Source organism: Rhizophagus irregularis, chromosome 10 (genome assembly GCF_026210795.1).
Source record: "Rhizophagus irregularis chromosome 10, complete sequence".
NCBI lineage: Eukaryota > Fungi > Glomeromycota > Glomeromycetes > Glomerales > Glomeraceae > Rhizophagus > Rhizophagus irregularis.
The window spans coordinates 3710776-3732771 of record NC_089438.1 but is presented as its reverse complement, the minus strand read 5'-3'; the positions used below and the strand labels follow the sequence as shown (position 1 = coordinate 3732771).

General features: G+C 33.7%; 7 protein-coding genes across 7 annotated transcripts; 5 read left to right on the top strand and 2 right to left on the bottom strand.

The window, feature by feature from the left end:
• Positions 1-820: 820 nt before the first annotated feature.
• OCT59_002290 (uncharacterized protein) lies at positions 821-2306 on the top strand (the record flags this gene model as incomplete). Its single annotated transcript, XM_066144404.1, has 3 exons — positions 821-977; positions 1092-2204; positions 2284-2306. 3 exons carry the CDS (start codon positions 821-823, stop codon positions 2304-2306), a joined length of 1293 nt encoding a protein of 430 aa, XP_065995568.1.
• Positions 2307-6646: 4340 nt separating this feature from the next.
• On the bottom strand, positions 6647-7063 carry OCT59_002289 (uncharacterized protein; the record flags this gene model as incomplete). Its single annotated transcript, XM_066144403.1, has 2 exons — positions 6647-6769; positions 6926-7063. The coding sequence occupies 2 exons, from the start codon at positions 7061-7063 to the stop codon at positions 6647-6649; spliced, it is 261 nt and encodes an 86-aa protein (XP_065995567.1).
• A 1443-nt stretch (positions 7064-8506) lies between these two features.
• Positions 8507-9787, bottom strand: OCT59_002288 (uncharacterized protein; the record flags this gene model as incomplete). The annotated part of the gene is made up of 1 exon (XM_025309735.2): positions 8507-9787. The coding sequence occupies one exon, from the start codon at positions 9785-9787 to the stop codon at positions 8507-8509; it is 1281 nt and encodes a 426-aa protein (XP_025189814.2).
• A 5069-nt stretch (positions 9788-14856) lies between these two features.
• On the top strand, positions 14857-15486 carry OCT59_002287 (uncharacterized protein; the record flags this gene model as incomplete). Its single annotated transcript, XM_066144402.1, has 1 exon — positions 14857-15486. One exon carries the CDS (start codon positions 14857-14859, stop codon positions 15484-15486), a length of 630 nt encoding a protein of 209 aa, XP_065995566.1.
• A 212-nt stretch (positions 15487-15698) lies between these two features.
• On the top strand, positions 15699-16056 carry OCT59_002286 (uncharacterized protein; the record flags this gene model as incomplete). The annotated part of the gene is made up of 2 exons (XM_066144401.1): positions 15699-15707; positions 15784-16056. 2 exons carry the CDS (start codon positions 15699-15701, stop codon positions 16054-16056), a joined length of 282 nt encoding a protein of 93 aa, XP_065995565.1.
• A 1283-nt stretch (positions 16057-17339) lies between these two features.
• On the top strand, positions 17340-17784 carry OCT59_002285 (uncharacterized protein; the record flags this gene model as incomplete). Its single annotated transcript, XM_066144400.1, has 2 exons — positions 17340-17369; positions 17440-17784. The coding sequence occupies 2 exons, from the start codon at positions 17340-17342 to the stop codon at positions 17782-17784; spliced, it is 375 nt and encodes a 124-aa protein (XP_065995564.1).
• A 1404-nt stretch (positions 17785-19188) lies between these two features.
• On the top strand, positions 19189-19838 carry OCT59_002284 (uncharacterized protein; the record flags this gene model as incomplete). The annotated part of the gene is made up of 2 exons (XM_066144399.1): positions 19189-19264; positions 19579-19838. The coding sequence occupies 2 exons, from the start codon at positions 19189-19191 to the stop codon at positions 19836-19838; spliced, it is 336 nt and encodes a 111-aa protein (XP_065995563.1).
• Positions 19839-21996: the final 2158 nt, after the last annotated feature.

Sequence of the window (21996 nt, the reverse complement as noted above, 5' to 3'; positions counted from 1 at the left end):
GTATGATATGTGTATTATTTGTGTATGATTTTCTACATTTTGAGTACCCGATATATGTAAGATATGTGTAGGATATGTGTAGGATAGACCATTTTTTTACCAGTGTTACTGTAAAGTATATTGTTGATAAACTTTAGCCAAAAATCATTTACTAATTGAAGATCAGTGTAACTACAAATAGCTTTGATTTAATTAGTTGACAGCACACCCCAAATTGTGACGAGTGTTCCACGCGTAGTCCCACGTGTGATCTGTAAACGCGTTTTTTAAAAGATAAATTATACATTATTTAACACGTTGTATATTTAATAAAGAAGCTTTAAATTTCTTATATTATGTGTTGAGAGTTATAACAATAAATTACTTAGATTTTATTTTGTAATGAATTGTAAATATATAAATAAATCATTTTTTTTTTCTTAACATAGACCATTATATTAAATTTTTGAGTATAATCTTTTTTTAAAACAATAGGATATTATATTAAGTTTTCTAAGCAAAATGTTTTTTTTTTTAACAATCAACTACGTTAATAAAGATACGTATTATTTTACACTTTGTATATTTAATAAAATTTCTTATATTGTGTGTTGAGTGTAATATATGTCCAAATTTTAATTATTAAAAAATAAGAAAAAAAAATCTGTATATAAAAAAAATTTATGCTCCTGATGATTTATATGAATATTAAGTATGTGTTCGCGTGTCAATTCTTTTCCCCACATATGTCCGAAATGCGTGATATTTGATTAGACATTTGCATCTGGGAATAACCTTTTTCTGAACCACCGAATTCGATGACGTCCTATCTGATACTCTAATGCCGTCTGGATACGAAAAAAGTGAATCGATTGAATCCTGTCGAAAGAGGTTAGCTAGAGAGAAACAGGCCAGCTTGAGAGAAAGGAGAAAAATCAATGATGAAAATCGTCATCCCGATCATACTGAACAAGAAGTAAATGAGACTCCTGAAATACGTAAGAAGAGATTAGCTAAAGAAAGGCAGGCCAGTTTGAGAAAAAAATGAAAGATCAATGATAGAACGAATGAATTGGAACGTACGGATAATGGGATAACACGTCATGAATTAGGTAGAATGAATCAAACCTGCATCTATTGTGGTGCTAAGTTTTGGATGGAGGAAAAGAATCGGAATTCTTCTCTTGCGTCTCCTGCATTCTCAATTTGCTACGCGCATGGCAAAGTTCGTTTGGCGCCTTTGATTGTTCCACCTCCTTATTTGTTAAATCTGTATACTTCGTCGGACTCTGATGCAGTCTCTTTTCGCAAAAACATTAGACGGTATAATAATGTTTTGGCGTGTACGTCGTTTGGTGCAGATATAAATGTGATAGCTGGCCAAGGCATTTCTGATTTTCGCATTCATGGCCAGGTTTATCATCGAATCAGTTCCTTGCTGCCAGAAGATGGTCTCCAGCCGGCGTTTGCACAGTTATATATCTATGACACTGAGCATGAGAATGCAAATCGTCATAATGTAATGTCTGATTTGAATGATGGCATTCTACATAATCTGCTGATCATGTTGGATGAATGCAATCCGTATATCCGAAACTTTTGTCGTGTGAGAGACCTTATCCAAATGAACGTGCCTGATGAAATTTTTATGGTCATTCATGCTGATCGCACGCGAGATTCCCGACGCTACAATGCTCCCTCAACTTCGGAAGTTGCTGCAATCATGTTTGGTGATGGTCATGAACTGCATGCTTCTAATCGTGATATTGTTCTTAGACTACACAATGGAGGCCTTCAAAGAATATCGGAAATACATCCGTCATATGATCCTCTTCATTATGTGTTGTTATTTCCGCAAGGTGATGATGGGTGGCATATTGATGTACCTCTTGCAGGATCTGAGAAAAGAGAAAGGGTGACGACTATGCAATTCTACTCATACAGGTTACAAATTAGAGAAGGTGATTGGCTTCACAATGCTGGACGTTTATATCAGCAATACATTGTCGACCAGTATACCAAGATAGAGCAAACTCGGTTGAATTACCTTAAATTTAATCAAGACTCTCTACGTACTGATTTGTATTGTAGAGTTTCGGATGCATTACATGCTGTCACCAGTAATGATCTTGGTCGTCATATAATTCTGCCTTCCTCATTTTCTGGTGGACCACGGCATATGTATCAGCTATATCAGGATGCAATGGCCATTATGAGTTGCTTTGGTAAGCCTGATCTCTTTGTAACTTTCACCTGCAATCCGAAGTGGGCTGAAATTACTAGGGAGTTGTCTTCTTATCAAAGTGCTAATGATCGACCTGACTTGACTGCTCGCGTATTTCATGTTAAACTGCGGGAGTTTTTAAAAGATCTGTTACACAACAACTGTCTTGGTAAGGTCATAGCATATATATACGTAATAGAGTTTCAAAAATGTGGTCTGCCACATGCCCACTTCTTACTTATATTAGCCCCAGAGAGTAAGTTGCGAACAACGGAAGATTATGATCACATTGTTTCTGCTGAGATCCCGAACCCTTTGACGCATCCTCTTGCATATAAAACTGTGTCTACCATGATAATGCATGGTTCGTGTGGTGCTATGAACCCTTCTTCTCCATGTATGAAAGACGGCATGTGTCAGAAACATTACCCTAAAAACTTTAATGAATCTACTCAGGAAGATAATAATGGTTATCCTATTTATCGGAAGCGTGATAATGGTTCTTTTGTTAATACTAGAAATGGGAGCCGATTGGATAACAGATGGGTTGTACCGCACAATGTTGATTTGGTCACTAAATACAATGCCCATATTAATGTGGAAATTTGCAGTTCAATATTGTCCATTAAATACCTTTATAAATACGTATATAAGGGTCATGACCGGGTAACATTAGCATTGTACCAATCAGCCCACAATGACACTGGACAACATGCATTGGATCATACTGAACCTGTTGATGAGATAAAAATGTATCTGGATGCCAGATACGTTTCAGCATCTGAAAGCATTTGGCGGATTTTCCATTATAAAATGCATGGTCGTTTCCCAGCTGTACAACGCCTTGCGGTTCATCTTCCAGATCAGCAATCTGTTACTTTTCGGGAAGGAGAGGATCTTCAATGCGTTGTGGATCGTGCTAACTCATGTAAAACGACACTAACGGCTTGGTTCCAGGCTAACTTAGATAATGTTACAGCCCGCTCATATATATATAGTGAATTTCCTGTTCATTGTACTTGGGATGAGACTAATCACATGTGGAACCCCGTAAGAATGCTGCATTTGCAATCGGAAGACTTTATATGGTGCAGCCTTCGGAAGGTGAAAGGTATTACCTTCGCACTTTACTGACACATGTTAGGATGCAACAAGCTTTGATGACTTGAAGACAGTAAATGGTTATGTTTGTAGCAGTTTCAAAAAGGCTTGCGTTCATTTGTCCCTTCTACAGGATGATGACGAATAGAGTGCATGTTTACTTGAAGCAAGTGCAGTTCAAACAGGTAAACAATTGCGAAGCCTTTTTGCGTCTATTCTTCTTTTCTGCCAACCGTTGAATCCTGAAATATTGTGGAATGATCACAAGTTCGCATTATGTGAAGATATTTGTTATAATAATCATATCCCGCTACAATCCCAAAATGATCCTATAAGTCATGCAATTGAATGTGAGGCGCTCCATCAATTGGAAGATTGTCTTTTGCTTAATGGTAAATCACTGAGAGATTTTCCAAATATGCCGATTCCTCCACCAAGATCTTTGGATATTAATCATGGTGGTGAGGATTTGGATCAATTGATTCGTAAAGAAAGATCATATAATATTGCTCAGCTTAGTGATGACATCACGCGAAATGTTCCACTGTTGAATGATGATCAACGTAATATATACGAATCTGTTATGCGTGCAGTTACATGCGGTGATGGATGCTTCTTTATAGATGGACCGGGTGGCACTGGAAAGACTTTTTTGTATAATGTCTTGCTGTCAACTGTTAGATCGTCTGGTGATATTGCAGTGGCAGTAGCATCATCTGGAATAGCTGCGCTCTTGATGATAGGTGGTAGGACTGCTCATAGTCGATTCAAAATTCCGCTTAAACTTAATGAATCTTCTACATGCAACATTTCTCGAAATAGTAAGAAAGCACGTCTAATTCTTTTGTCAAAGCTTTTTATTTAGGACGAGGCTCCTATGATCCATAAGTTTGCGATTGAAGCACTAGATCGTACATTTCGTGATATTACTCAAGTTGATAAACCTTTCGGAGGCAAAGTATTTGTATTTGGGAAGATTTTCGTCAGGTGCTTCCTGTGATACCACATGCATCGCGTACTGAAGTTGTTTCATCATGTCTAAGACGTTCATCTATATGGAGACACATGAAGGTAATGAAGTTGTCAATTAATATGAGACTTCGTCAGTCTAATGACCACGGTGAGAACCACCAGCAGAACATTTTTGCTAAGTTTCTTTTACAAGTCGGTGATGGGAAGTATCCTGTTGTTCCAAATACAGAAGATGTGATTGAGCTCCCTTATGCTATGGTAATTTCTGGTGGTAAATTATCAGATCTTATTGATTTTGTCTATCCGAATTTAAACGAAAATTCTGCCAGTGTGGATTTTATGGTTGGCAGAGCTATTTTGATTCTGAAAAATGACGATGTTGAACGTATCTCAACCTTAATAATGGACCAATATCCAGGTGAATTTCATACATATCCTAGCGCAGATTCTGTGGATTTAGCAGATGGTACCAATACGGACCGGCCTCAATTGTATGCCCCAGAATTTTTAAGATCCTTGCAAATTTCCGGCCTTCCTCCTGGTGATTTGAAATTGAAAGTGGGAGTTCTGATCATACTTCTACGAAACTTGAATCCTTCGGAGGGTCTTTGTAATGGAACACGGTTGATTTGTCGTGGCCTTTATAGTAAAGTCATTGATGCCGAAGTTATGACAGGTCCACAAGTAGGTAGGCGTATCTTCATACCACGGATTTCACTAACACCTTCGGATACCAATTTGCCATTTGTTTTAATACGACACCAATTTCTGATACGAGTTGCCTTTTCAATGACGATTAACAAGTCGCAGGGCCAGATATTAAACCATGTGGGTCTGTATCTACCGCAGCCAGTTTTTTCACATGGTCAGTTATATGTTGCCTTATCAAGGATAACTTCGAATCAGTGCATCAAGGTTCTTCTTAATCACGATCGCCCATGCCAAACAAGAAATGTTGTGTATACTGAAATATTTCGTTAGTTTTATTATTGTATTATTTGCTTATTATTAATAAAAACTGTGACTTGAATTGGCAAACCAGTAGGAAGGTTTTAAGTGTTAACATTCTAACTGTTCGATTAATTTTTAACAAAAAAAAAAATTCTCTTTTTTAAATCTTTATGTGTTACCATGAACATCTGACAGATTGATAAATGCACGTGATTTTATATTGTGATACATGCGTAGCGTTTATTTATTTAACACCCATTAAACCGTTACAAAGTAACAGGTCAACAGCTAGTAGGTATAAAAGAAATTGTTCGCAAAAGCAACGTGAAATCAAAAAATGATGGAAATTGGAAAAAAAGAGCCTGAGCACATTTTCTTTAAATTATTCATTATTTCTTTTTTAATAAAAATATTTGACATTTCTTAACTTTTCTTATAGTTTCAGGTTAAGAATAACAGAATGCGTTTCACAAACTTAATTATCATTTTATGTACGAGTTATGAAATCGTATGATGAGCATGCAAATGAGTTTGATTATATGTAGTTAATTAGATATTATTACTAATGTACTTACTGTATTAATGTACTGTATGCATAATCATTATTATTAGCAATATTACATATAAATGTGTTTACTGACACGTCAATATACACATTTTTAACAATCAATATACGCATTTTTATACGTGTTTTTAAACGACGCCATAAAATTGTTTAATATTTTTAAGTAGCGTTGATTGACATAAGGTTCGTTACTCTACATTTTTTGGTACATTTATTAACACTTTATACGCCATTCAAATTACCATTTGTAATGCATAGTACGTAATTTTATAAAAAAATTTATTTTTTTAAAAAATTATATTAAAAATTATAAAATAATTATAAAAAAAAAGTCTGACCCCTCCCAATCAGACACGTCCAAACCCTATTGGACAAAAAGAATAAAAAATTATAAAATAATTATAAAAAAAAAGTCTGATCCCTCCCAATCAGACACGTCCAACCCCAATTGGACAAAAAGAAAAATAATAAAAAATTATTTTTAAAGCCATGGCTCCTTTCTGGCGTTAAATTTACACAAGTTTTCGCTTGGTAAGATTTGCTGGACCAGCATTTAACACAGTGACCTTTAAACTCGGAAGGGATTTTATCGCAGTAAGCTACCCAGTGGAAACCGTTACAATAGATGCAAGTTAAGTTCCTACAGTATTTTTATGTTTAAATTTAAAAATAAATTATTATTAGATAATTTATAAACTTTAATTTTATAGTAAATTGATAAATACCAGATTGTGATGATGAGACGCGTGGTGAGGATAAGCGTGATGAGACATGCGACCAGACATTCGAGCGTGACGGGATATTTGATGTGGTTGTATCCGCTACTTCCTTTGCAGCTTCTTTGATTTTCATTGTTAAACATCATCTTCATTTTCTTCAACTTCTTCATAGTCTGAATCAGTTACAGAAATTATGTTAGAAGCGATATCTGTGAACTTTTGTGTCTTTTTATTAGACTTGCACGAAGACCTAGTTTTCTAATATAGTAGAATTAATAGAAAGTTTTATTTTTAGTAAATTGATACATACATTTGGGCATTTAAAAAGATGATATAGTTCATTTAAATGTTTTATCTTTATCTATATTTTTATGAAGTAAATTAATTATTCACTAATAGTATTTGACATACTACCTTTAATATTATGCTTATTTCAATCGGTAGAAAATCAATGAGCCTAGCATATCGTTCCAACCAATAATTTCTGCTTGTTTTTCCATAAATACGCCATATTTGACGTATGTCTTTTTTAAAAGGCCGTAATTGTTTCATTCTTGAATTGTTAAATATATTTTATATAATAAAATCTATTACCAAAACCTGATAACTTATTCACGGCTTCATGTCAAAAAAAATAATATATTAAAAAAATCATAAAAGAATTTTTTTTAAAAATCAATTATTTTACTTACTGTTGATTATTTTTATTGAGTTAATAGCCATAAGGAAAACTTCTTTAGCATGTCGTTACGATTTTTTGTGCTTTAAGAACTTGTTCGCTCGTTTATTTCAAAATTCGTTATCTGTAGTTTTTTTTTGATACGTTACTTGTAGTTTTTTTTTTGAGTCATTTTAAAAAAACCAAAGAAAAAAATATTTGAAAAATAAAAATTTCGTTTTTTTTTTATTCTTTTTTTTTTTTTAATACATTTTCTAAAGAAATCACATTTTTCTAAAAGAAAAAGTCATGGCAAAATTCCAATTTAGGGAATAGAGCATTATTTTTTTAACGCTTTTGAAAAATCCGAAGTTTTTAACTGTTGTTAACTCGAAATACAAAAAAGGACCTTTTACCACTTTGTGGGCAGTTCCAAACGTATTCGGTCCGAAATTTATTAGATAAAACTTTTGCCATCACTAAAATAATTTTTTAGACAAGAAAAAATAGATACACCTTAACGAGTTTTATTTGAAAGAGAACCCTTGATAATAATAGATATTTGTTATACACAATTTTATATTTGGTTTAGCTATTGTATAGCGTTTATTCCTACTTTTTACTTTCTTTTTGTTATTACGTATTTCCCTCCTTTCTTTTCTTTCTTCTTTGGGAAAAATTTTTTTTTCCTTTACATGGATATGACGATTTTGGTAATCTAGCTTGTTGAATTTCATGCAACATCTGTGAAGATTGAACCAATCAATGGATAATCAGATAACGTGCAGATTTTACGAATTTATTTATTTATTTATTTATTTATTTTATGTAAAGTCAGAAGAACTATTCTAAGAGAGCATCTATCCAAAGAATATGCCCAACATTTAGTCCATCATCTATCCCGAGGGGCAGACCCTACCTAATTTTTATATATGATAGACTGCTCCAACAACACGACCGATGAAGGAGCAGGTAAAAGGAAACATAGAACTAGGGAACCAGAAAAGAATAAACTGCTATCTAATAGCTACATTAATGTGGTAAATTATGATGTATATATAAAGTGTCGTATATATAAAAATTAAGTGTGGCAAAACTATACATTATAAAATAATGAACTTCTATAAGGGGTGAGAAGTCCCATATTTTTCTTTTGCCTAAAAGGGCGCCAACTGTAAATACTGTCAGAGTTGGAATGATTCACACTATTCTTAATTGTTTTTTGGTTACTCAAATTGGGTATCAATAATAAAAGGAAAATAAGATGTAGAAATAAACTACTGGTAAGTAGGAAAAAAAAATTTTTTTGACTCAAAATATAATATAAATGTTTAATATTAATAAAGCTCCGCTCCTGTTGAGTTATCCATAACGGCAGGAGAGAAACGTCTACGTTTAAATCGATCAGTGTTGTCAATCAAAGGGTAAAGGTTAGTATGCGAAGAAATTCTTTTTTTTTTAGGTCTGAGTTCAAGTTCCTTAGCATCGTCAGAAGTGTCCACTGTCACTTCTGAAGGAAAGAAAGAACGGCCGCCACGTGCTAGTTTGCTGTCAAGAACACGCGCTTTAGCTCCCTTAATCACTAATGCGGTAAATTTAGTCATTTTTTCATAAATATCTGATTTGATCTTATCATCGTCAGATGCCAAGTAGTCATTTGTATAATCCGTCATTTCATAGTGAACACGCTCACTAACTAAGGTTAGCGTAAATGCCAAGTGTATTCGTCTATTAACACGATTAAATGAAGTCCCATGAAGAATTGCATCTTCTTTAGTTTTTCTAATTACTTCGATATGCTCATTCTCAAGTCGTAAGGCACGATGTTGTGCTTTTATAAGTGGTGGAGGCAAGTTGATGTGTAAATTATACATATAAGTAAACCATTCTCTAGAACCAGGAACAATATATATACCATCAGCGGTATAAAGAGGCTCCTTAGGAATTATATTACGATATTTGCGAAGAATAAACATATTAGGGATAGGATTGTACGGGGCCACCGTATGAACAATATTAAGTGATAGAGTATCCTCAACGATGTTAGTCATAATTTTTCTACCAGGATGTCCAAAAAAAGGCGTCCAAAATTTGTAATTTCTATGATGAAGACCTTGGTTGTAGAGTAGATGTTTGATGGGTTTAAGAACAAATTGTGATTCGGTAAACATAAACTGATATCGTTGCGCTGTAGCAAATCGATGTTGCTGATGATCGAGAGGATTGTGTTCTTTCATATGAAAAATGCGTCGTTTAGCCCGATCAAAACGAATCTCTTGAGTCTTGCTCACACGAGGGTTATGACTTCTTCGAAAGGAAAAATTATTAAGTCTCTTTCTGTATATATGTTTATTATTAAGGTGATTAATTGAATAACGATCATGAGCGTGAATCGTTTCTTCGTAAGAAATTCCAGATCTTTGGGAGTAAATTCTTTTTGTTCTGTGTGTATTCCAGTGAGTGTATAAAAGGTTAGCATGATAATAAGCCTTTGGGGTTATTGAAGGGTCTGTGATGTCAATATTTAATTCTTTTTTAGGGTTTTTAATATGTGTAAACATATCATTTTTAAAGAATGTAGGTTGATGTAAGACGCAAGCTCTTCTAAAGTCGGACATCAAGAACAGTGCTGGTACTTTACAAATACTTTTAGCAGGGGTATAATCAGAGAATCCGGGGGTTATATGATTATGAGAACAAGGAGTATAAATTCCAAAGTGAAAGCGATATCTTTTGTAGGTAAAATTAAAAAAAGTTTTAATGCTAATGTTACGTGAGTCTATTTTACAAGCACGTGATATAATGATCGCCTTGCGTGCAATTAATTTGTCTTGGATAAAATTAAAAAATTTTTGTTGTATACGCCTGGGTAAAACTCTTTGTAAAGAAAAAAAGTGCGTGAGCATAACACTAATCTGGTATTTGTCATTGGGGAGTTTACTTGTGTTGGGGTAACTAATCGGGGTAGTTTTCATGTGATAATCATTTGTATGGATCTTAAGATGAATTTCATTGGTGTTTGTGGTCTGATCGACAAGCTCAAAAAAGAAACTTTTTCATCTTCTGATTTCATAAATCTTGTTGTAACCAGCTCGATTAGGACGAGTCATGTGAAATTTGGAAAAAGAAACGTCAAGAGGATATTTTTTCTCAAGGGAAGGTAAAACGTTTAAGGACTTTAAAGATGACATAACTACAAAAATTTTGGTATACTATAATGAAAAAACTTTTTCCAAAAGCAACGGGATGTATAAGGAGTACTTTCCGTCGAAGTCACCTAGTGGTCCTCACTCCTTTTATACCAACGTAAAGGGTTAAAAGTTTATTTTTTAAAAAAATTTGTATATACTGCGGATTTCCATGAAATCTGACGGAAAGGGGGAAGAGTTTTGTTTTTTTCAGATTTTACGAATTTAAGAACTATCCAAGAACACCACCAAAAAATCTCCGGTAACGTGACTTTTGGCCTGCATTACGGCGTTATGCACTAACACATGAAAATAAACAGTGACGAATAAGGGTGCGACAAATATGTTTTTACTTACTTGAAAAAACTAAGTCCCTCAGATAAATATAAAAAGTGGAAATGCGGTAGGGTGTGACGGTTGTGATAAATAAAATGGAGTCACGTTACCGAAGGATTTTTGGTGGTGTTCTTGGAGTAGTTGAATTTAAGTCGTCTCCACGTGCATGATACGCAGTTCCCATTGAAATCTTATGCAGGAGTGGGATACCACATGTGATATAATTATATCACATGTGGTATCCCACTTACCCTAGATTATAGTACCACATATAATCTAAATATCACATATAATCTGAATACTACATGTAATCTAACTATCACATATGATCTAAATATCACATAAAATCTGAATACTACATATAATCTAACTACCACATATGATCTAAATCATATAATCTATATATCATATATAATCTAAAACATATAATCTAAATACCATATATAATCTATCAAGTCGAATTTAAACAAATCTACTGCGCCTATTGTGCCAGTCACGTGACTTTGCTATCCCGCAGGTTAGAAAATTCAAAATGCAAAAAATAAATTACATTATCGGTCAGAGAATTGGAGGTGCGATATGCATTACTATGGCCGCCCATTTGATTGCCAAAAAGTACGCCATCCATAATTATGCCAATTTTGCATCCCAAAGTTTGCATTATTAGAGTGTATTCATATTGTATTTCCAGTTGGTTTGAGAATTGGTGGTGCGATATGTATTATCATGGCCGACCCATTTGATTACCAGAAGTGCATCATTTTGTAACCCAACTATTGCGCCAGTATAAGTATATCATTTTCGCGTCCCAAAGTTCGAATTATTAGAGTGCATTCATATTGCCTTTGGTGGTATATTTTCAGACATATTTGAGCCAAAAGAAACATACCACTTACCTGAATTCATACTAGTGATAGGGTAGCCAAGTGCCAATATTTCCAAAGAAGCCTTCATATCATATCCGGATACATATCTAGGAAGGATAAGTCGCGAAGGCTATACCCACATATACCTGAGTACATGACTAGAAAAGTGTAACCTTTTGCCATTTTTATATAATATAATTCCGCAGAAGGCTACACTTTCAGATACATATCCATTTCCCTTTTATTTACGATTTATCTACTAGCTTGCTATATGTCTCTTTTTTTCAAAGGACAAAAAAATTAATTAAACATTTCAGAAATATATTGTGATATAATATCTTTACCTACTGTCAGCATGTATACCTCAACTATTTCCGACCAAACTGATCAAGGAACTCTCGCCCGCTACGACGGTGCCAACCCCGGTGAATACTTGAGTGACTCAGTTAGCTATAATAATGATTCTGATTGTGGATCAGATGATTATAATAACTACGAGTCTAATTATGAGTCCGATAATGAAAAAGCTCCCTGCGCTTCAACCAGCACTACTGAAGCTGTAAAAGAACGAAAGGTTAATGTGACATATACTTTGAGGCAAGAAAACTTCAATGATAAATTTTCCCCTAAAGATTTGCTAAATACCATTCGGGGGATTCTCTCATCATCGCCTAGAGATATGTCAGACGATAAAGGATCGTTGGATTGCCTTCCAATCTATTCGTTCCTCTTTCCAAATGAAAAAGGCTCTAGTTTATATAATGCTTATGACCAGGATAAAGTGGAAGATAAATTGGTTATCAAAATCGATCAAGACGATTGAGCCCCAAAGTTTTCTGTTGCAGACAACATTTCTGAAGTATATGGTCTACCTGGGATTCACGAATGTATTAATAGACAAAAACCTTTAAGAGCCGTGATTGACATAGATGCTTTGCAAGAAGATATGGAAGTGACTGGTGTTAAGGCACAAGAAGTATTCTTTCGAATCTGCCTATCTTTCATAAGAGCTTTGTATCGAATTCTTGATTGTAGCTGGGAGGATATTCTTAAAGGGTTAATAGTTACTACATCAACGGATCCTAACAAATGTAGTTATCATATTTTTTATGCACTAGCTTTCCTTATTGATCATCATGAACTCAAAGCGTTTACAGAATTAGCATATACCATAACCGGTGAAAAATTTGGCAAGTATATTGACAGAAGGTTGCCTGGTCAGAATTTCAACCTTCGCCTAATCAGATCAGCAAAAAAAGGTCAGGTGAAGCGCATTCTCCAATTCTCTCTAGACAATGACTAGAATGAACTCGATCACGTTAGGGTTCAACTGCCTCCTAGATTGGGACTTGAAGTAAGACCTCAGATGCTTAGTGAAGAAAAAAATAATAATCCACTAAGAATAATCGTGGGTCAGAATGTATTGCAAAAATGCGCGAATCTTATTTTGCAAAAGCATTCTAACTATCTTAGGGATTGGACTATCAAAGAAAAAGATTCGGAAAACTTCGTATATTTCAACCGGAAAGGTCCACTAGAATGTTCACTATGTAAACGTATACATGACAAAGATCAGCAGTGGTTCAGTCGTGTATATGCCAGCAATGGAACATTCATTGTAAAATGCTTCTGGCAAGATACTGATGAACTTAGGGAAGTTTTTGAATGCGACCCATCTATTGCAGAAAAAATTCAGCAAGAAAATAAAAATTCTCCACAATCTTTCCACAAGGTAAAGGCTCCGGGTTTCCCTAAAGCTTTCGTAAAAATGCCATCTTGGGTCAAGTATATTGATCCCCTTACAGCGACAGAAACATATGAGGAGAGATATGTAAGATCATTACCCAATGAAGGCGATATATATGTGAAGTCGCCTTGGGAAACAGGAAAAACATATGTTCTTAAAAATTTGGTTATTCCTGATGACGTAAACTTACTAGTACTGTCTACGCGCTACTCTTACTCGAATGCTGTTACTACAAGGCTTAATCATAGGTCATATTTTGATATTGATGGTAATATAAATCTACCCGATCACAAGAGGGTGGTATGTCAAATAGAGAGTTTACATCGTATTGTTAATAAATGCAAATGTAATAAAAAATGCAAATGCCTCCCAATCCAATATGACTTATGGCTTGATGAAATAGTATCTATAATTGCTCAAGCACAAAGTCGACTGGCGGGACAATCAATAGAGAGATTATATAAATTAATCCAAGAGGCTAGACAGATTATTGTCATGGATAATGATCTTACTGATCTAAATATTGAATGGATTAAGCCCCTTCGCAAGGATAAACCATTTTCAGTTATCTACAATACTTACCAGCCTCAGAATGGTAAAACATTCCGCTTGGCTCTTAATAAAGACGGAAACTGTGTTAGCCGAACTCTGGGATTGGGCTAGGCAAATATCTTCACTGCCTTCTGAGAAATGAATAAGCGCATCGCTCATGCATCTGTCACCTTAGAAAAGACATGCAAGGAATTGTTCGTGCTCTCAAAACTGATTTTCCAGAATTACGGATCAAGGAATATCATGGTAAATCTGATCTGGTGGAGAAGGCTCATGACTTTAGCAACGTAGAAGAATCATGGAAAGACGTAGACCTAGTTGTCTATACTAGTACTCTAAAGATAGGAGTGTCTTGCACCAATCCCAAGTTTGAACGAGCATTCTGCATCTTTAACAGTTATATAGAAACGAATGCTGGGACAAATCAGATGTTATTCCGCATGCGATATATCAAAGACTATATATGTCATATCGAACAAAGATCGTTTAATATTCCTATTACAGAGAAAGGATTATTCCAATGGTTGTTGAATGCCAAACGAGAATGTCTTCCCCGAGAACTTCAGAATAGAGGAATATTTCCTGACATAGACTCTATCATCCAGAATAAGGATGTACCAACCATTCGATTATGGGTAGCATTTATGTTGGAGAAATTCCGTTCTCAGAGATTATTTGGTTAGAGGATGGTTGATTTTCTTCGAAAAGCGGGTATGATTATTTCCATCATAGAACCTATTCCTAAATACGATGAAAATGTTACATTATTATCTCAAGTTGTAAAGTTGAATTCCGCTACTGTTAAGACAGAGAAGATATCAGCAATAACTAATGCTAATATCCTCGATCATGAGACTGCTGAATTATTGGAAAGCAAGTCGAAGAAGACTTTAAAAGAGATACGCTCTTTAGACTGGCATCATATTGCAGATTGTTATGAGATTTCATCTGAATCATTGACCGAAGAGTTCATCTCAAAGTATGGGAATTATAACCATATGAAATGGTTCAGAGCTTATAGGCAGTTACGAGATGCTGGTACTGACAACGAAACGGCTGTTGAGGCTATCACCCATAAAGATTATAGAGAAGATAGGCTTACAACTATAACCCGGGCTGAGAGGCATCGAATTTGTCTAGAATTATTAAAAATTTGTACACCAGCTAGAGATATCGATGATAGAGCCAGATATAAATCTGATGTTGTTAAGATGCGTCTGAATTCTCCTGAATCGATATCTCATCTCCAGGATTTAGTTCTCAAAATGGCTCGGGTATTTGACAATACAGATGCATCGCGTAGAGTTAAAAAATCAGGATTGAAAACAGATCAGGCAAAACTTGGTTTACTGAACTTAGCACTATATGCAACTTATGGGTTGAAATTTAAGGCTGTAGATAGGAGTCACAGGTATTACCGCCTAGATGGATCATTCGATACTAAAGACACTCCTAGATTACCTTCATATCAAACGGGTGAAGAAATTTATTGGGAAAATGGGCAAGATACTCGGTATGGATATAGTAAACTCCCACCTGATAAATTAATAGATAATTTTACTATTTCTAGCAAAGTGGACAATATGCAAATTACAGAAGATATTCAGGACTTATTTGATATATGCTAATACTATTTGGTATGTGTAGCCTTCTGCTATTTTATATAATATAATTCCGCAAAAGGCTACATCTATCGGTAAAAAAATCTATTCATGTATCACTCCGGCCAGAATACATAGTCACATACTTCTGAGATGCAGGCTTCTGCCAATTTTATATGTCTAATGAAATAATATTTTTTTTGCTTTCTTTCTGGCAGAAAATTCAGAGAGGATTCCTAATGCTCTGGGTCGAGCAATCACTAATCCCCAAAGAGGCCGAGACCCATATCCTCATCATCTGACTTGGAAACTGGATCTTCATAGATTCTGGGTGTCTCTGTAGCTGAGCTATTAATTACAACCCTATCACCTAGTATTTCGACTCAGATTGAATCCATTAAATCTCTTCTTAATGAATTTGCAAATAGTTGTAAAGAAGTGGGAAACAAGTATTCATGGATCGAAGCATTATTATCATCTGACTTGGAAATTGGAGCTTCAGGGATTTGGGTTGAAGGGCCTCAGCTTCATACTTCTGCCTCATCCGATAATTTAGCAAATGAAATCTACTCGAATGATCAGGACAATATCTCGTAGTAGAAAGAGTATATTTACGACAACCACTAACAAGGCAGGGTTTTTTTTCTATATTTTTTTTATATAATTTCCAGTGTCTATAATACCCGGTAGGGTCACAGCACTTATTTCCACAAATAGTATTATCCTTCTTAATATGTGCGCAAGTAAAGCGAGCTATGGTCAAAGACACTAAAGCAAAAGTATTTTAGGATATAAAACCCTCTTTCACTTTTAATTTCATAATAAAATATGTATTTAAATTAATCAGCATTATAATGAGATAAATTATCTTTTCATACTAACGTTATGGACATATCAGGCCAACCGTCAGAGCATGAGCCCGCTTACAAAAAAATATATAATCCCAAATCTAATCGCATAATAGTTATAAATGGATCAGTACATCATAAATTACTACTCGAAGGCTATATGCATTGGAGAGAAAGAAGGCTTTTGATTCTGCCTTTACATGAATTACCAATACTAAAAAGATATCTTTCTTTCATCTCCTATCGTATTTGGGGTATCGTATCAGAAAGAAGTTTACTAGCGGTGGTTAACGAAAAAATAAGCCTATTGCAGATTCTACTTAAAGCTAATTGGCATAATTTCACTTTATGTCAACTATTAAAATTATACTGGGAGCATAAAGAGACAAAAGTTTGGAGGAATGACATACTCATGAAATTCCTCTATCACCACAGGTCGAAATATAATATACCAGTCATCAATCAGTCATATAACTGATTGGTACCTGATTGGTAGCTGATCTGTTACTGATTCATTCAATCAGATACCAACCGGTCATCAATCAGGCATTTAGTTCAATCGGCTACACATCAGTTATATGACCGATTGGTGCCAATTGGTGACTGATTGGTGCCAGTTTAACAATCGATAAACAATCAGCCATCTGTCATCTATATTAGACGTTGACTTATTGGTTGCCGATTGGATATTGTTGATTATCAGTCATCAATCAGCTATCAGCAGGTCGAATTATTGTCAATCGGGTACCAATCAGGCATATGTCCGATTGATACCACACGTCAAATGACCAAAAACAGGCAAAAAAAATGGCTAGAATTGCATAAACTATTCGCAAATTTATATAAACTATTTACAAATAGTATAGGTTAATTCGCAAATAGCCAAAAACAGCTAAAAACAGCCAAAAACAGCCAAAAATAGCCACTGCTTTTCACGCCATTTTTTTTGCCAATTTTTAGTATTTCGACCTGTGTACAGATTACAGCTATTTGCGAAAATAATGGACCACCTAATTCATTTTTCGACTGCGTATGAAATTTTCATATGCAGTCATATGCATGGTAATATCTGCCCAGACCGTCAAACTCATTTTTTGAATTTTTCATATGCAATCATAAATACAAAATATAGGAAATCACCACCACCACAACACCACCACCATCACTTCCATTTCAAGATAATCATCGTCAAAAGTTGGCCAGAAGGTTGGCCAGAAGGTTGGTTGGAAGATTGGTCAGAAGGTTGTTGGTTGGAGGATTGGTCAGAAGGTTGTTGGTTAGAGGATTGGTCGGAAGGTTGTTGGTTAGAGATTGGTTGGAAGATTGGTTAGAAGGTTGGTTGGAAGATTGGTTGGAAGATTGGCCAGTACTTGTTAATAAAACAGTCTCTTCTCCTTCTTCAACATCAGCGTCATATCCATCATTAAAGGACTTTTCACTTTCCGCAAATTTCATCAAGTCATACTGCTGGTCTTGACGCTGGTCCAGCTGCTGGGTGACCTTTAACTTTCCTTATATCTGGAACGAGTCCAATGCGGTGCAAATAAAGGCGCCGCCTATACATGCTGCCCAAATTATTTTGGGATGCCATAATTATAATTTGGGATGCCATAATTCATTTGGTTTATATATAATTTACTATGTAAAGTGCTAAAATAATTTGGGATGCCATAATTGAATTTGGAATTTTACTTATAATTACGGCAGTCCAAAATAATTTGGGTGGCATGTATAGCGCCGCCAGTTCATTATTACAAAAATTATTGCCCATAACTCGCTCACAGTCAATATATTCACGTAAAAATAATCGTAACTTAAAATTAAAATAGTTAGTAAAATTAAATATAGTTAGAAATAGTTAGAAATAGTTAGAAATAGTTAGTAAATAAATTAAAAATAGTTAGAAATAGTTAGTAAAATTAAAAATAGAAATGGTAAAATTAAAAATAATAAAAGCAGGAAGAAATACTCACTGTGTTGAATCAAATTGATGATACAATTGTCGGTAGCGAACCATTTCCTGGTGAAATGCTTATGCCAAGTAGAAGTCGGATTGCTTTACCTGATAATATTTAACCGATTATTATAACAATTACAATTTGTAACAATTGCCGAAATAATAGCCAGTCCAAGAGATTCAATTGATTCAATTGTTGTGCCGAATATGGTTAATCAATTTGGCTGTGTTAGGATTTCAGCAGAAATTTTTGGATCAGCAATGGCATCCTGATACTTGAAAAATTCTAAAATTTTATCAAACGACTGATTTATTTCCTGGCCAGGTGCAATATTATTTTGAGCAGATTTCCGGTGAGCTTAAAACTCATCGATTAGCATTTATCAAATGGTACAAACCAGCACCAAACCAGCAAACTCGATTTTATACAAAAATTGATGAAAAAAGCTCAAATATTGAACTTTGGCGAAATGAATTTTATGATATAGCATAATTCCAATTCATTACTTATATAGCCGATTTGTATCTACTAAGTTTGTAATTGGTAAAAAGAATCCTATTGCATATAATGCTGTAATCCCAATAAATCAGCAATTTCACTTATGAAATTAATTTTATTTTAAAATTGTATTTTTTTTTATAGAACAAAAATATACAAAGTATAACTATGAATGTGAAAATTCTAACCACTAAATTAATTTATCAATTTATCAAAATATTGGATATTTAATTAACAATAGAAAATTGGACATTCAAATATAAATTTCACATTATTTAGCTGATTAATGATTAATCAAAAAATATAATTTTTTTTGATTTTTATTAATCATTATAATTGTTAAATAAATAATTGATATTAAAAATATATAATGACAGATTTCTTTCTTTCGTTAATGTAAAGAAAAAAAAATAAATATCGTTAATATGTCTGATAAATCTAATAAACCTAATCAATCTGATAAGTCTAATAAGAATATCGAAAATGTTGATGAAATAGTTGGTAAGACCGGCAATTGCAGATCATGCTTTTTTCCTTTTTTTCAAAAAATAACTAAATTTTTTTTAGCTCTAACGGAACAGGTTAAATACCTGGCACAATGTATAGAAAAGTTGACTAATTTCTAAGAGTCGCGAGAGTCGGCAGGTTTGCCCTACAGAATACCAGGGCCTTCCTGAATAGCTGGCTTTCAAGAAGATCCAGTTATTATAAGTTCAGATGACGATGTAAAAATAAAAGTGGAAAAAAATAATACTAAAAAATCTGCTGACAAAAAAGATACCAAAAAAAAAGTTTCTAATAAAAGAAAAAAAAAGCTCCGGTTCATTCATCAAGTAGTTCGTCAAGTAGTTCTTCAAGTAGTTCGTCAAGTACCAAAAAAAAAGTTTCTAATAGAAAAAAAGAAAAAGCTCCAGTTCAATCATCAAGTAGTTCATCAAGTAGTTCATCAAGTAATTTATCAGATTTAAGCGGTTTAGAGAGTGAAAGTAGTTCACATTTAGTTTTTTATTTAACAAGAAATGACATGCCAAAAGAACTTGACGATGCTTTGAGGGTAAATAAGGATTCCATCTGATCTGATTCATTTTGACTGAAATGACTACTTTACAGAAACCTTGAAAATTTGAGCGATGTTGAATTGATATGGTTACGATATAAATTTCATGTCATAATGGTATCAATTTCCGTGATAATATTGTTATAATGTTGATTCGATATCGTTACTTCATCACCATAATTTATCGCGAAAATATCGTGGCGATATCTATTTAAAAGAATATCAAATCGGCACAGTCTTGATATCATTACGATGTCAGTAATTTCAAAAAAAAAGATGTAGTATTTTCGATATTGATTTGATATCGTCACTTCATCACCATAATTTATCGCAAAAATATCAGGACAACATTTATTTAAAAGAATATCTGATCGGTATAGTCTTGATATCGTTACGATATTGTTAATTTCAGGGAGAAAAAAGATGTATTTACGATATTGATATGATATCGTCACATTATCACCATAATTTATCACGAAAATATCGTGACGATATCTATTCAAAAGAATATCAAATCGGCACAGTCTTGATATCATTACGATGTCAGTAATTTCAAAAAAAAGATGTAGTATTTGCGATATTGATTTGATATCGTCACTTCATCCCCCAATTTATCGCCAAGATATCATGACAATATCTATTCAAAAATATCTAATCGGCACAGTCTTGATATCATTACGATGTCGGTAATTTCAAATAAAAAAAAAAGACGTATTTACGATATTGATTTGATATCGTCATTTCATTGCCACAACTCATTTGTGGTATCGCAACTCATCCGCAATACCGTAAATATTAAACTTTATTTTTTTACAAATTAATAAAAAACTTTTAAATGTATAATGTGCTGTCATATTAATAAAATAAAATTCTGATATTTTATGCGATTTTGAGAAGCTATTACTGATAGAGTTGCGTTTTACCTTCTAATTTTAACATTGCATCCTTAAAACATACGAATATCGTCAAAAAATCCATGATTTCTCAACATTGATTTTATTTGTGATTATCTAAGTAATATTTTTAAGTAATATACATTAGTTATCTCAAAAAGTAACTTCTTTTTAATAGACTTAGAGAATACAATATTGCAAAGCATCTTTTAACGCCAAATTAAGCTTGTGCATTCATACACTGTCATCCACCTTGTCTCCACGTACGATTTTAGACCTCCTCCTTGTATATTTTTTAATTGAATAGCGCTTTAAGTAATGCCGCGCCTATAGCCGAATTTTTGAAAAATCTTGTGAGATTACATTTGCGCATTTAATCATGTCAGAACTGATTAAATTAACGTAGCGCGCAATGCACCGTATATCGAGAATTGATGGATGATTTTGAGAGATAATTCGGCGGTGTGGTCCCATAGAGCTGATAAAATGATCATGTGAATCTTAGAATAGATAACAAATAGAAGAAACAAAATTAAAATCAGAATATTAATAAAGAAATAATAATGAAATTTACCAATCGTACAATTAGTTTCCTTAGCTAATTCATTATAGATTCGTAAATTTACACGAGCCAATTCAGCTTGTAATAACGTTCCACTTAAAATTTGTTGAGTTGGTAGTAGGTTGTACGCTGGTTGTAAAGTTTTAATCATATCAATAAACTAAGGTTTTCAATAACACTAAATGGGATGCTACTCAATACTCATATCAAAAGCTTTAGTAACCGAACGGTCAATAGCATCAAAATATCTCTTTTCCAATTTGTTGTTTTTTTTGTTAAAATTTTGAATTGATGTATGTTTGTAATTTTGTCTTTGCTTTTATTTGGTGATTACCTCCAGTTTAATTAATCACGATATTGCAGATTAACTGTGATTAATTATGGTATTGCGGAATAATTGTAACGTTGCAGAATAAATGCGGTTGCGAAATTGCGAAAATTTAGACATCATAATTCATAATGTTCGCAATATCATAACCGTCATCCTTAATTATAACAAAAAAAAAATTAATTTGCAAAAAATTAGACTTTTGTTTATTTTATTACTAAAAGCATCATGTGGTATATTACAAAATTTCCTTGAATATTGAACTTCACGTGATACAAACCTACAATTAATCAAAAAAAATCTTGATATCGCTAATATCGAAGCGGTATATCACGAAGACATCCCCATGGTTTTTTTTTTTTACTTTCCCTCCTACGTTCAAAAAAGATTTTT